The sequence below is a fragment of the Carcharodon carcharias genome, chromosome 17 (genome assembly GCF_017639515.1).
Source record: "Carcharodon carcharias isolate sCarCar2 chromosome 17, sCarCar2.pri, whole genome shotgun sequence".
Lineage (NCBI taxonomy): Eukaryota > Metazoa > Chordata > Chondrichthyes > Lamniformes > Lamnidae > Carcharodon > Carcharodon carcharias.
The window spans coordinates 7,649,873-7,664,376 of NC_054483.1; the positions used below are offsets into that span (position 1 = coordinate 7,649,873).

General features: G+C 46.8%; 1 protein-coding gene across 3 annotated transcripts in view; it reads right to left on the reverse strand.

Moving 5' to 3' along the window:
* Window positions 1–4,430: 4,430 nt before the first annotated feature.
* The window catches only part of LOC121290187 (actin filament-associated protein 1-like), a 367,344-nt gene continuing 357,270 nt past the window's right edge, over window positions 4,431–14,504 (reverse strand). For 2 of the 3 annotated variants that reach the window (XM_041210444.1, XM_041210446.1), the window contains 6 exons: window positions 13,775–13,892; window positions 12,724–12,844; window positions 10,779–10,916; window positions 8,629–8,816; window positions 6,577–6,687; window positions 4,431–5,742 (listed from right to left, as the gene is read on the reverse strand). In XM_041210444.1, coding sequence (XP_041066378.1) covers window positions 5,716–5,742; window positions 6,577–6,687; window positions 8,629–8,816; window positions 10,779–10,916; window positions 12,724–12,844; window positions 13,775–13,892 — 703 coding nt within the window. In that variant the 3' untranslated portion in view covers window positions 4,431–5,715. The remainder of the gene's footprint in view (window positions 5,743–6,576; window positions 6,688–8,628; window positions 8,817–10,778; window positions 10,917–12,723; window positions 12,845–13,774; window positions 13,893–14,504) is intronic. The other variant, XM_041210445.1, reaches the window with a different exon arrangement.

Sequence of the window (14,504 nt, forward strand, 5' to 3'; positions counted from 1 at the left end):
TATTTCAAAGTGATTAACTACAATATGAAAGGAAACACATTTTTGGACATATTTTAAATATTTTGTGATGTGAATCTCCATTCCTGAGGTTATTGGACATTCTGACTCTGAAGAACGTGGAATCACCTGGATTTAAACAAACAAATCAGGGAGTTTAAAACAAATGGAGATATATGGGCTCCAGTGGTTGTTGAAGTAAGGTGCATTTTAGTTGTTGAGTCTGATCAGGAAGCACTTTATTTCTTGCTCCCAAAGGACTGTGGACACACTGGGACACTTGGAGCTTCCAAGGCTGATGAGATGGACATATTTGTAACACCTTCGGTCTGTCCACAAGCATGACCCAGACCTCCTTGTCGCTTGCCATTTCAACACTCCACCCTGCTCTCATGCCCACATGTCTGTATGCACAGGCCTGCTGCATTGTTCCAGGGAAGCTCAACGCAAACTGGAGGAACAGGAACTCATCTTCCGACTAGGCACTTTACAGCCTTTTGGACTGAATATTGAGTTCAACAACTTTAGATCATGAACTGTCTCCTCCATCCCCACCCCCTTTCCAATCCCCCCATTTTTTCCAATAATTTCTATAGATTTTTCTTTTCCCACCTATTTCCATTATTTTTAAATGTATTTCGATCCATTGTTTTATCTCTACCTTTTAGCCTATTTCGATCCCTTCCCCCTCACCCCACCCCCACTAGGGCTATCTGTACCTTGCTCGTCCTGCTTTCTACCCTTAATGTCACCTACTAGCACATTTCTTAGCCAATATCACCACCTTCAACACCTCTTTGTTCTTTTGTCTGTGACATCTTTTGGCAATCTCCACCTATCACTGGCCCTCTATCCAGCTCTACCTGTCCCCCCACCTCTTAAACCAGCTTATATTTCACCTCTCTTCTATTTTCCCTTAGTTCTGTTGAAGAGTCATACGAACTCGAAACGTTAACTGTGTCCCTCTCCGCAGATGCTGCCAGACCTGCCGAGTTTTTCCAGGTATTTTTATTTTTGTTTTTGTTTTGGATAGATTTGTGTTGGATAAGGCTATCGGGGATATGAAGCGAAGGTGGGTGAATAGAGCTGGGACGCAGATTTAGCTCAGGTTACCGTCTCTGGTTGCATCTACTCCCAGAGGTTTGATAAAGTGACACAATTGTTGCCCAGTTGACCTTGTAGAGATTGGATCTCCCACAGTGGAGCTGTGACAGAGACAGCAAAGTGGCTACCTTTGTTCTGGTAGCTGGCGAACACAGGACACGGGCACAAGCTGCAGGTGTGAATCGTGAATATAAAGTGGGAAATCTGCAATCTTACGATTGCAAGCACACACGTGCTCTGTCCAGCACAGTCAGCGCCCCCCCTCCCCACCTTCAGCCCTAGCAATTGTCGAACCCTAACTCACCATAGAGCAAACTCACGATTCCCCAACTTTTTTTATATTCATTCATGGGATGCGGGTGTCACTGGCTGGGTCAGCATTTATTGCCTATCCCTAATTGCCCTCAAGAAGGTGGTGGTGAGCTGCTGCCTTGAACCACTGCAGCCCGTGTGGTGCAGGTACACCCACAGCACTGTCAGGGAGGAAGTTCCAGGATTTTGACCCAGCGACAGTGAAGGAACAGTGATATATTTCCAAGTCAGGATGGTGAGTGACTTGGAGGGGAACTTCCAGGTGGTGGTGATTCTCATGGGCAGAATTTTGCCGCTGGCGAGCAGGGGGCGGGGCCTGCTCGCCGACATGTAAAATGACATGGGATGATGTTGGGGGTTCCCCTGTCGTCATCCCACCCCATTTAAATTTTCAGGAAGGCGGGGGCGCAGCAAAATCAGCTGCGGCCCGCCGACCTGTCAATGGCCAATTGAGGCCATTGACAGGATCATTTAAACAATTAAAGGACCTGCCCGTCCAACCTTAAGGCTGGTGGACAGGCCAGGAGCCCCGGCGGGGAATAGAGAAACCTCATCCATCGGCGGGATGAGTTTTTATGTAGGGATTCAAACAGTTTAATAAAGTTTTACTGTAATTTATTAACATGTCCCATCTCATGTGACATTGTCACATGAGGGGGAAATGTTACGGTTTTTTTTCTCTATTTTTAATCTTTTTAAAAGTGTCAGCAATCTCTCTGAGGCAGCACTTAGCCTCAGGGAGATGTGCGCTCTTTTGTGCGCATGTGTGAAAGAGTGCACTCTCGCTTTTGGGGAATCCTCCCTCTCCCCCCCCACACTGCACAGGGAGCACATAGTGCTTCCCGCCAAACGTCACGCTGGGTGGGCCTTAATTGGCCCCGCCCACGTAAAGTGGCGGCGGGGCCCACTTCTCCGGCGGGGATTGGCTCCCGGTCCCCAGGAGATTGGGTCGGGCCCGGCTGGCAGAAAATTCTGCCCCATGTGTCTGCTGCCCTTGTTCTTCTAGGTGATAGTGGTCATAGGTTTGGAAGGTGCTGTCTAAGGAGCCTTGGTGAATTCTTTCCCCGTTTCACTCTGTGAGACTGAGATGGAGTGAGTAACATAGAGGCAGCAGTTTTACAGATGACTTCAAGTTTATAGTGGATGGAACATGGGAGACCACCAAGGAGAGCAGGAGCGTAGGAACAGAGTTGGGATTATCTATCTCGAGGGCAATGACCAGGTCATTCCCACTGACAAAAAGCCCCATGTACACAATCTGGAACTGATCCTGATCCTATGACCTTTCTGTTGATGTTATTGCTAATCAACGTGAGCAATGAGTCCTGGGACAATCTATTCTGGATTGATCTGCTATTTACTGGACACAATCTTCAGTCATTGGTGATCTAATCTAGTTTATGAACTAAGAAAAATAGATTTGCATTTATATATCGTCTTTCATGATCTGAGAATGACCCAAAGAGCTTTGAAGTACCAATGAAGTACTTTTTGAAGTCCTCAGCATAATAATGTATGAAAATGGTAGCCAATCTGTGCACAGTCAGGTCCCACAAACTGCAATGCAATAATGAGCAGATAATGTGTTTTAATGATGTGGGTCGAGGGATAACTAGACTCCAGAACGACCCTGCACTTCTTCAGAATACTACCCTTGGATCTTTTGCATCAACCTGAGGCAACAGCCGAGATCTTGGTTGAACGTCTCATTGGAAAGACAGTCGCTTCGACGATGCAGCACTCCCTCAGTACTGACCTCCTGACAGTGCAGCACTCACTTAGTACTGACCTCCTGACAGTACTGTCCCTTTTGAAAGTGCCTCCGACAGTGCAGCACCCCCTCAGCACTGACCATCTGACAGTGCAGGGCTCCCTCAGCACTGACCCTCTGACAATGCAGGGCTCCCTCAGCACTGACCCTCTGACAATGCAGGGCTCCCTCAGCACTGACCCTCTGACAGTGCAGGGCTCCCTCAGCACTGACCCTCTGACAGTGCAGGGTTCCCTCAGTACTGTCCTTCTGACAGTGCAGGGCTCCCTCAGCACTGACCCTCTGACATTGCAGGGCTCCCTCAGTACTGTCCTTCTGACAGTGCAGGGCTCCCTCAGCACTGACCCCCTGACAGTGCAGGGCTTCCTCAGTACTGTCCTTTCGACAGTGCTGTGATCCCTCAGTACTGATCCGCTGACAGCGTAGCACTCCCTCAGCACTGATCCTCCAACAGCGTAGCGCTCCCCTCAGCACTGTCCCTCCAACAGTTCAGCACTCCCTCAGTACTGTCCCTCCGACAGTGCCGTGCTCTATCAGTATGACCCTCCAAAAGCGCAGCACTCCATCAGCACTGTCCTTCCGACAGTGTATACTCCCTCAGGACTGACCATCCAACAGTGCAGCACTCTCTCAGTTCTGACCCTCTGACAGTGCAGCACTCGCTCAGTACTGATCCTCTGACCGTGTAGCGCTCCCTCGGTACTGATCCTCCGACAGTGCGGCACTCCCTCAGTACTGATCCTCTGACAGTGCAATGTTCTCTCCGTACTGACCTTCCAAAAGCGCAGCACTCCCTCAGCACTGTCCTTCCAACAGTGTAGTACTCCCTCAGGACTGACCATCCAACAGTGCAGCACTCCCTCAGTACTGTCCCTCCGACAGTGCAGCACTCCCTCGGTACTGTCCCTCCGACAGTGCAGCACTCCCTCAGTACTGTCCCTCCGACAGTGCCGTGCTCCATCAGTATGACCCTCCAAAAGCGCAGCACTCCCTCAGCATTGTCCTTCCGACAGTGTGTACTCCCTCAGGACTGACCATCCGACAGTGCAGCACTCCCTCAGTACTGACCCTCTGACAGTGCAGCACTCCCTCAGTACTGAGGGATGGAAGTCAAGCCCAAACAACCTGAATTCATCAGTGCTTTTGTCTACAATGCCATAAATATCTCCAACCCACCATAAGGTACAAATCATTGCAAAAAAGAAAACTCGCCATGTATGAATTATAAACAAATGTAATACAGAGTCAAGAATCAGTAAATTCTGGTGTACAAATCTGATAATTTCATGTTAGTATTGGTGCTGCTCAGTGACATTTATACAGTGTTATTTTGCTCCAATATGATTGATATGTGTTTTAATTATTTTTGAAACCAGTTCCTTTTCTCCCTCTCAGGTGTCCTAAAGGCAATGAATGAGTTGTGCCAGGTACCAATCTGTAACCAGCACACTCTTTGGCACCTCACCCCAAACTCCCATCTCCTGGTGGCAGTGAAAGCAGCCAGTGTCAATCGGTTATGCAGATTGCAGTTGTCTTCCAAAGCAACCTTGAGCTCACCTGACCCCGAGACCATTTCAGTACTGGTCGTTGACTAGAATTCAGGATTGGGAAGCCTGGCTCACTGCTCACCCACTGGCTCGAAAGCTGGCTGTAAACACCTCTACTGCTGTTGTGGCTGCAATCAGCTATCTCAGCACCAATTAATGGATAGATTGGAAAGACAGAATTGTGGATTATCTGCTGCTTTGTTTTGTCAGTTAGCGCACAACAGCTGTTAAGGAAGTAAGTGTTTGTCAGGCATGTTTATATCAGGTCGTCACCAACTCGACCCTGGGGAATCTCAGCCTTGTTTCTGTTAATTCCAGATAGGCTTAGATTTAGTAAAAAGCCCCTTGGCAGAGGATGATGGAGATGGGAGAGTGCGTTAACCCTTAGTGCAGGCGGCATCACCACTGTGCACTGTATGCTTTAGAAATTTGTGCATTGAATAAATGATCAATTTGTCACCTCCCGTTTGGCAAAGAGGCTCCAGAATTGACCTGAAGGTTAGTAACAGCTGTGATTGCCATGGTCTTGTTGCTGCTGGGTCGGAGAGTGATCTATCTCGGCAGGTGGGGGGTGGGGGTGGGGCTGAGGGAAAATGTAAAAAAAAAACCTGATTTAGAAAATAAACTTGCCACCATGTTGTGCTTATAAGGTTAGCTTGCATGATAAGTATAGACAGACGTCTGGAACAAAAGTGATGATAAAATAGGCTTTTGGAGATTCCACCTCCCCAGTGAGATTAGAGTTGGATTCTGGCATACTTGTGCATCTTATTACAAGTCACCCTTGGTGTAGCTCGCAGAGTGTAATGGAGACCAGGTTCAGTATGGGAGTCACCCTCCTTTAAGAGTCAGAGACCAAGAGCGAATCCAGTATTTTTTGCATGATCAACATGCTGATTCCAATATTTACAGTGCCCTCCAAACAGGGCATATTCACATGGAGACAGTTCTTAGATGAGGACATGCGTCTTCTTTAATGTTTGATTAGACTGACGACTTCATTTCCCACTCCTGTAAAGGAAAAGAATCATGTCAGTAAGGGCAGCAAGCTGTATCAGGGCCAGCTATGACTTTGCTCTCCTGCTGAGTTTGACTGAGAAGGTGAGGACCCAAGGAGCACACTAAACCCACCCAACAAGACATATCTTGCATTTAGCCTGAATTAAGAAACCCAGTTGAAGGACCGTGGTCTCCATTGCTCGATATCAGCAAGGTTGAAAGCAGAGAGGCCCCACTTGTAAAGATCCCACAAATAACAATGAGATAAGTGACCATTTAGTGATGAGTGATAAATATTGGTTGGGATACCAGGGAGAACTCACTTGCTCTTCTTCACATACTTCCTTGGGATCTCTTACATATCCAAGAGAGGGAAACGGGGCCTCAGTTTAACATCTCACTCGAAAGAAGGCACCACCAATACTGCAGCACTCCCTCAGTACTGCATTGGAGTGTCAACCTGAATTTGGTGCTCAAGTCTCTGCAGTGCGACTTGAACCCAAGACTTTCTGACCCAGAGGCGAGAGTGCTACCCACTGAGGCATGGCTGACCCTGCCGTGAGATGTAACAGCCTCATCTTCCGAAAACAAAATCGCTAATCCTCAAACGTTTGGCCAAGTTTTAGCACAAATCACAAGAAAGACCATGAAACGGACTGTGGGCCACAGTCTCTGAACAGTCACCATTCTGGCAGAAGGCCTGGCCTGAAGCCTTAACTCGGCTTCTCTCTCCACAGATGCTGCCTGACCTGCTGACTGTATCCAACATTCTGTTACTGCTCGGAGCATCTCCGAATAATTGATCGACGAACAAAGAAAGACTTCCAAAAGGTGGGTGATGCATACCTTCGTTTTCTGAAGCACTCTGCCCTTTTCGACTACGGTGACAGATGGGGTCCTTCTCAGACAGCTTTTGGCCGAGGCTGTGCGTCTTAGGATTGGGCTCACAATCGGAACCTGTCAATCAAATTGAAAATAATCAACGACTTCGAATTTGACTCAAGCAGACTGGCAGAAATGGACAGTTTGAGCCCAATCAGAGCTCAAAAATGATCAGATCCCGTGAAACGCAATTCTGAATCAGGGCCCACTCGAAGTCGGGTGTAAATGAGGATCGCAAAAGAAATGCAAAAACTACATTTGTTTTTGGAGAAAAGTTGCCAGTTTTTTTTTGCCTCAATTTGCTTATTCTTTCAGATCCCAGCTGCATTTGAACAAGTGGAGTTCAGATCCAAAATGAGGGAGAGCACTGGATCATATTGTTGCCACATGAGACATATCTTGCATTTAGCCTGAATTAAGAAAGCCAGTTGAAGGACCGTGGTCTCCATTGCTCGATATCAGCAAGGTTGAAAGCAGAGAGGCCCCACTTGTAAAGATCCCACAAATAACAATGAGATAAGTGACCATTTAGTGATGAGTGATAAATATTGGTTGGGATACCAGGGAGAACTCACTTGCTCTTCTTCACATACTTCCTTGGGATCTCTTACATATCCAAGGGAGGGAAACGGGGCCTCAGTTTAACATCTCACTCGAAAGAAGACACCACCAATACTGCAGCACTCCCTCAGTACTGCATTGGAGTGTCAACCTGAATTTGGTGCTCAAGTCTCTGCAGTGCGACTTGAACACAAGACTTTCTGACCCAGAGGCGAGAGTGCTACCCACTGAGGCATGGCTGACCCTGCCGTGAGATGTAACAGCCTCATCTTCCGAAAACAAAACAACCTGGCGCGTGGTCAGATGTAGTCCAGATCTGAACAGGTGAGAAAGGATTGAAACATCCTAAAGGTTGAGAGTGGGAATTTTGTACTGGGAGAGTTCTAGACGTGGACTCAGATGGGGAAAGGTGATGTGTGGATGGAGGAATGAGATGGGAGTATTTGTCAAGTGGCAAGCGCTTCAAACCACAACAAGTATCTGCCTAAGTTGCAAAACGTGTGAGTGTAAAGTTAGTGCCTCTGCCCTGATTCTCTGTTTGAGGCAATTGGGTTAGACTGAACTCACAGCACGAGGCAAAGCAGGGTTCACACATTCCTCAGACTAATAGAGAAGCATTTTGGAATTTCAACTGCACCGCCCTGCTTTCTGTACTGACTGCTGTCCAGCCCACCAGTTTTGACAGCTGCCTGAGACCTCAGACTTTTTGCAGCTGAGAGTCCATCTTACTGATATCACTGACACGACTGACTAACCACCAGCCCCCTTCACCCTGAGGTACAATGAAAATGTTGCTGCTGAGCTATGATATCATCCGGAGTCACCATTCACAGTCATCTACTCTCTGGGTGCAAACAACGTAAATGGATTGATACTGGAGTCTCAGCTGAGATAGGATCCCAGCCCTTATTGATATCTGAACTTCAAAAAGTTCAAGCTGGTCCTCATGGTGTCTGTTTTTACTAAGTGGGTGGCTCTCTTATCTCGGAGTTAGCAGGTTGTGGGTTCGAGTCCCAATCCAGAGACCTGAGCCCTCTATCCAGGCTGACACTCCCATAGCAGGTGAGGAAATACTGTTGGAGGTGCTGTCTTTTGGATGGGACATTAAACCAAGGCTGGATCTGCCCTCTCAGGTGGATATGAAAGATTGCTCAGCACTATTAGTAGAGCTGGGATTTCCTCTGCAGTACCCCGGCCGATATTTATCCCTCAGCCAATCCTTGAACACTTATTTCATTGTTGTTTGTGGGAGCTTGCTGTGCGTAAATTGGCATTTCCCTGCATCAGTGACTACACTTCAGTGGCTGCAAAGTGCTTTGGGATGACCCTGAAATTGTGCAAGGTGTTCTAACAAATGCTGTTGCTGGGGCAGGCAGCAACATTGGCATAATGTGCAGCACACAGCATTCAAAGGGAGAAGGCCTCTCTTACAACCTTAAAGCAACTCAAACACACCTCAGGGTTCGTGGTTTCTGAGTTTGAGGAAAACAGCGCCAGTGATTGCCCACAGGATGCCCGCTTGAAGGTCTTGCTGAGGGAGAGCAGGTTAAGTTCGGAGCCTGACTTCACCCTCTCTTTAGCTCGGTACACTGCCTGCTCGAGGCGACGGATCTTCTCCTCCAGCCTTGGCAATGTCCTTCTCTCTGCAGCCAAGAACAAACACAGCACGGGGTTACAGGGACACACACAAAGTTAACACGCTCCCACGGCCCCTTGGAAGCAAAAGGACAGCAGCGAACACAAACTAGATCAACGTGTTTAAAAATGGCCTCAATGTGATGGGGTCAAATTCAAATAACAAGATGTGAAACTGCTTGCTGACACTCATCATCTAGGCTCAAACACTGGAAGAGCCTTCTAGCAATGCTCCAGGGAGCTGAAAGGAATGCAGATTAATGACTGGGATATAACAGCAAGAGGCCACCCTGAGGGAAACATAACTCAGGGACCTGTTTCTCATCTACACGCTGCCCCTCGGTGACCTCATCTGAGAAAACAGTTTTCACATGTACACTAATAACCACCACCATCACCTCTCTCCACCCCATCCACTGCCTCTGAGTTCAACAACTTTAGATCTTGAACTCCATCCCCACCCCCTTTCCGTTTCTTCCCCCTCCCTTTTGTTTTTTCCAATAATTTATATAGATTTTTCTTTTCCCACCTATTTCCATTATTTTTAAACGTATGCCACCCATGGTTTATTTCACCCCACCCCCACTAGAGCTACCTTGCTCGTCCTGCTCTCCAATCTTAATTAGCACATTATTTTAAAAAATATCACCACCTTCAACACCTCTTTGTTCTTTTGTCTGTGACATCTTTTGGTTATCTCCTCCTATCACTGCTTGCTTGTCCCAACAACCCCCACCCCCCTTCTTCCCCCCACTCCAAACCAGCTTATATTTCATCCCTCTCCTATTTCTACTTAGTTCTGTTGAAGGGTCATGAGGACTCGAAACGTCAACTTTGTTCTTCTCCGCTGATGCTGTCAGACATGCTAAGTTTTTCCAGGTATTTCTGTTTTTGTCAGACTGCTTGTCTGACATCTAGTATTGGATGGGCAGAAATTTTCTCCAACTAATTATTGGAAAGACTGACTGTCTTCAGTCTCCACCACAAACTCTGTTTCTTAGCCACCAATTCCGTCCCTTTACCTGGTAACTGAGACTGTTCTCAACCTTGGTGCCATATCTGACCCCGAAATGAACTCTCATTCATGGTGTCACTAAGACCACCTCAGTAACATCAGCCAACTCTGGACTCAGCTCACCTCCTGAAACCCTCATCCTTGCATCCAGACTTGACTATTCCAAGGCTCTCCTGGCCAGCATCCCATCTTCCACCCTCCTTAAATTTGAGTTCATCCAAAACTCTGCTGCCTGTATCCCAACTCACATCAAGTCCTGTTCACCCACCACTCCTGTGCTCGCTGACCGACACCTGGTTAAGCAATGCCTCAATTTTAAAATCCCTTACTTGTTTTCAAATCTCTCCATGACGTCAACCACCTTCCCCCCCCCACCACCACCACCACCACCACCACCACCACCACCACCACCACCACCACCACCACCACCACAACCCCCTGAGATCTCTGTGCTGCTCTAATTCTGGCTTCTCACGCATCACCAATTTTAATTGTTCTACCATTGGTGGCTGTGCCTCCAACGGCCTGGGTCCCAAGCTCTGGAATTCCTTCCCTAAACCTCTCCTCCTCTCTTTCCCCCTTTAAAATACTCCTGAAAACCCACCTCTGTGACCCAGCTTTTGCTGTCTCCTTATGTGGCTCAGATTTGGATAATCACTTCTGTGAAGCACCTTGGGATGCCTTACAACGTTAAAGATGGTACATAAATGCAAGTTGTTGTTGTTGCTGTTGGGATACAAGGCTCCCAGCAAGGAGCCGGAGTGAGGGAAGCCCAGCTCAGAAGAATTGCCACTCGCGTTGGACCACTATCTCTAACCTGTGCTCACTTTGAATGCCAATTCTAAATTTGCCTGACCCACTTTACTCCTCCATCACCAAGTGTGGCAATCAGAATAAGAGAGCACATTGACAATTCATACAAACCCTGCAACTGAATGTTGCACCTTCTGCTTACCAGACACGGAATCCATTGCTTCTTTGAAATCCTTCTTGTCTGTCTGCGTGGCTTGGTTTCTAACAGGCTCCTTTTCAGCTCCACATGTTTTGATTTCAAAGTCACTCCAAGATTTTAAAAAGCTGCTTTGAGGAAATGCTGCCAGGGAAACAGTGCAAAAATTGAAAGTGTTTCACCCTGCGAGTTTCCCTTCCCTGCTGATTCACCTCTCAATCACCCCCTTCAGGTTGGTTATATCACTTGCAAGCTACAGTGGTGCGTTCAGCCTCTGCATTCATCTGGTCCAGGTAACTGGGAGTTTAAAATGTATATGTTGTATAGCAACAAACACAGTCGTGTAGTGGAACCTCCTCCAGCACTTACTTCCTCACCTAATGGTCCCCATGTTAACGGTGACACAGAAAGCGTCTGAAAACAACCATGTTCAAGTGCTGGACCAAAACAAAAATAAAGATAGCTGGAAAAACTCAGCAGGTCTGACAGCATCTGCGGAGAGGAGCACAGTTAATGTTTCGAGTCCGTATGACTCTTCAACAGAACTAAGGAAAAATAGAAATGTGGTGAAATATAAGCTGGTTTGGGGGGGGGGGATGTTGGGCAAGAAGAGCTGGATAGAGGGCCAGTGATAGGTGGAGATTGCCAAAAGATGACATAGACAAAAGGACAAAGAGGTGTTGAAGGTGGTGATATTAGCTGAGGAATGTGCTAATAGGTGACAGGAACTCTCTCCTCCATCCCCACCCCCTTTCTGATCCCCCTTTTTCCCAATAATTTATATAGATTTTTCTTTTCCCACCTATTTCCATTATTTTTAAATGTATTGCCATGCATTGTTTTATCTCTAACTTTTAGCCTATTTTGATCCCTTCCCCCCACCTCACCCCTAACTAGGGCTATCTGTACCTTGCTTGTCCTGCTTTCTACCTTTAATGTCACCTATTAGTACATTTCTTAGCCAATATCACCACCTTCAACACCTCTTTGTCCTTTTGTCTATGACATCTTTTGGCAGTCTCCACCTATCACTGGCCCTCTATTCAGCTCTACCTGTCCCACACCACCCCCACCCCCCTAAACCAGCTTATATTTCACCTCCCTTCTATTTTTCCTTAGTACTGTTGAAGAGTCATACGGACTCGAAATGTTAACTGTATTCCTCTCCACAGATGCTGTCAGACCTTGCTGAGTTTTTCCAGGTATTCTTATTTTTGTTTTTGTTTTGGATTTCCAGCATCCGCAGTTTTTTGCTTTTATGTTCAAGTGCTGTCCTGATAAATCATTGCATCGCACTGCTTATGACTGGGTGCTGGTAATTCACCCCAGGCCCTGCTTTATCCGTTCATCTGGACCTGAGCATTGCTGACGAGACCAGCATTAGTTGCCCATCCCTAAGTGTCCTTGAGAAGGTGGTGGTGAGCTGCCTCCTTGAACTGCTGCAGTCCAGGTGGTGTGGGTAGGCCCACGGTGTTTTTCTCCGTAGCAGTTTGATGCAACTGAGTAGCTTGCTCGGCCATTTCAGAGGGTAGTTTGGAGTCAACCACATTGCTGTGGATCTGGAGTCACATGTCAGACAGACCTGGTAAGTTTGGTAGATTTCTTGCCCTGAAGGACATTAGTGAACTAGATGGGTTTTTATGACAACCCGGTAGTTTCATGATCGTTATTAATGAGACTAGCATTTTATTCCAGATTTATTAATTAATTTTGGATTTAACTTCTCCCAGCTGCCATGGTGGGATTCGAACTTGTGTCTCTAGATCATTCATCCAGGCCTTTGGATTACTAATTCAGTAATATTACCACTAGATTACCATCCCCCTTCTGTTACATGGAATTTAATGGCCATCTTAATGGTCAGTTTAATACTAGCCTAAACAGGCCATGGGACAGTGTCACTGGGACAGGTGAAGGAAGAAGGTAGGGAGTAAGCCCAGCCAACACTTACCACTTGGTAGCGTGTTGTATCTTGCTGTGTTATTGTTGTTTGTATTGCTGTGTTGGTCCCTCTCTGGAAGCGCTGTGCACTCTCCGTTCACCACTTCATGGCTTGGCAAATCGACCCTCTGCTGGAAGTAAACAGAGAGAATGCCACTCGTTTCTGATGATCTGCTCTATACTGGGGAGTCAGAACTGGCAATGTCGCTCATAGTGAGCCAAGGAGAGGTGAGACCTAGTTTAATCGCATCTGAGAGTAATGGATTTACCAGTCAGGAAAACTCCACTCCTTAGTGGTTTCTGTTCCTTAAATTGGCCGCCTCTGGAACTTGGTGTAAGGGGGAATTAAAGGAAGTCTTCCATCTTATGTGAAATGCAACTCCGCCCACCCAGTGTCTCCATGTTGCTGTTTCTGTTTAACCACAGAATGGGCCCTTCATCACTGTATTAGATTTAGGTGTTACCAATGCTTAGGAAGAAGGTGGAGTAAGAATCTAATCTTCAGGTGAGAATGGGCGCAAGGACATTGCAGGCGGGGCAAAACACGGGTGCTCCACTGTGCGGTTCCTGAGAGTTCCCCAGGAGGTGGTCTTGTGCCCCTGATTTCCCAGTGTGTTCCCACTTTAGGCACTGTAAGGAGGGTAATGTAAAAAAAAAACTCAAAGTTTTAAAAAATTCATCCTTGGGATATGAGCTTCACTAGCAAGACCTTTATTCATTTATTGCCCATCCTAAGTTTACACAACTGAATGGCTTACTAGGCCCTTTCAGAGGACCTTGAAAAGTCAACCATGTAGTGTGGGACTGGGTAAGGACAGAAGTTTTCCTTCTCTAAAGAATCAGTTGGGTTTTTAATGATAATTCCATAGCTTCATGGTCACTTTCACTGAGACCAGTAACTTTATTTCCAGACTTTCTTTTCAGAAAATCACTGAATTCAAATTCTCAAACTGCTCTGGTGAGATTACTAATCCAGTAAGATAGGCACTACGCCCCCATTTCTCCATAGCAAGACCACGACCATCCCTGTAAAGTGCTAATGTCATTGTTTTCAGGCCTACCGTCTGCCGTGTGGCCCTGGTGCCTCCATCCTCTGGGGTGGTCTGTATGCTGGACACGTGGCCAAATGGATCATCCATGTATGTGTTGGGAGTAGTGATTCTTCGTTGGAGCAAACCACTGAAAATAATTAAAGTATCTCACTGAGGGAAGATGGCAAAGTCAATTTTGCCCAGCATCTCCTCATGCCTCATCATTCCAACACATTTCATTTACACTCACATCATCATCAGCCAGATGGTGTTGCAGAGTCTGAACTCGGCAAGGAGACTGTGGAGGCTCTTAACTCTAATCCCAAGCCTGTATTAACCCCCTCAGTGTGCCCAGTAAGGAGATGGCACTGAGGAGCAGGTGGTAATCAGTCACCACATGATCCTGGGAACTGTTTAATAGGAAATTGTCAAATTCAAACATTTAGTTCTGGATCTTCTGATCTCATGTCCCAATGAAGAAGGGAGGAGGCCATTCTGCCCCTTGATCTTGTTCTTCCATTCAAGGAGGTCAGTCCATATCCCCACCCTTACTCCATATTCCTTCATTCCTATGGATAACAAAAATCTATCAGTCAATCTACAATTGATCTAATATCAACTGCCATTTGTGGAGTTCCAAACTTGTACCATCCTTTGCATGTAGCAGTGTTTCCTAATTTCACTCCTGAAGGGCCTGTCTCATTAGACCTTTGGTCCTAGATTTGCCAACATGAAGAAATAGTTTTTCTCTCCCCATGTC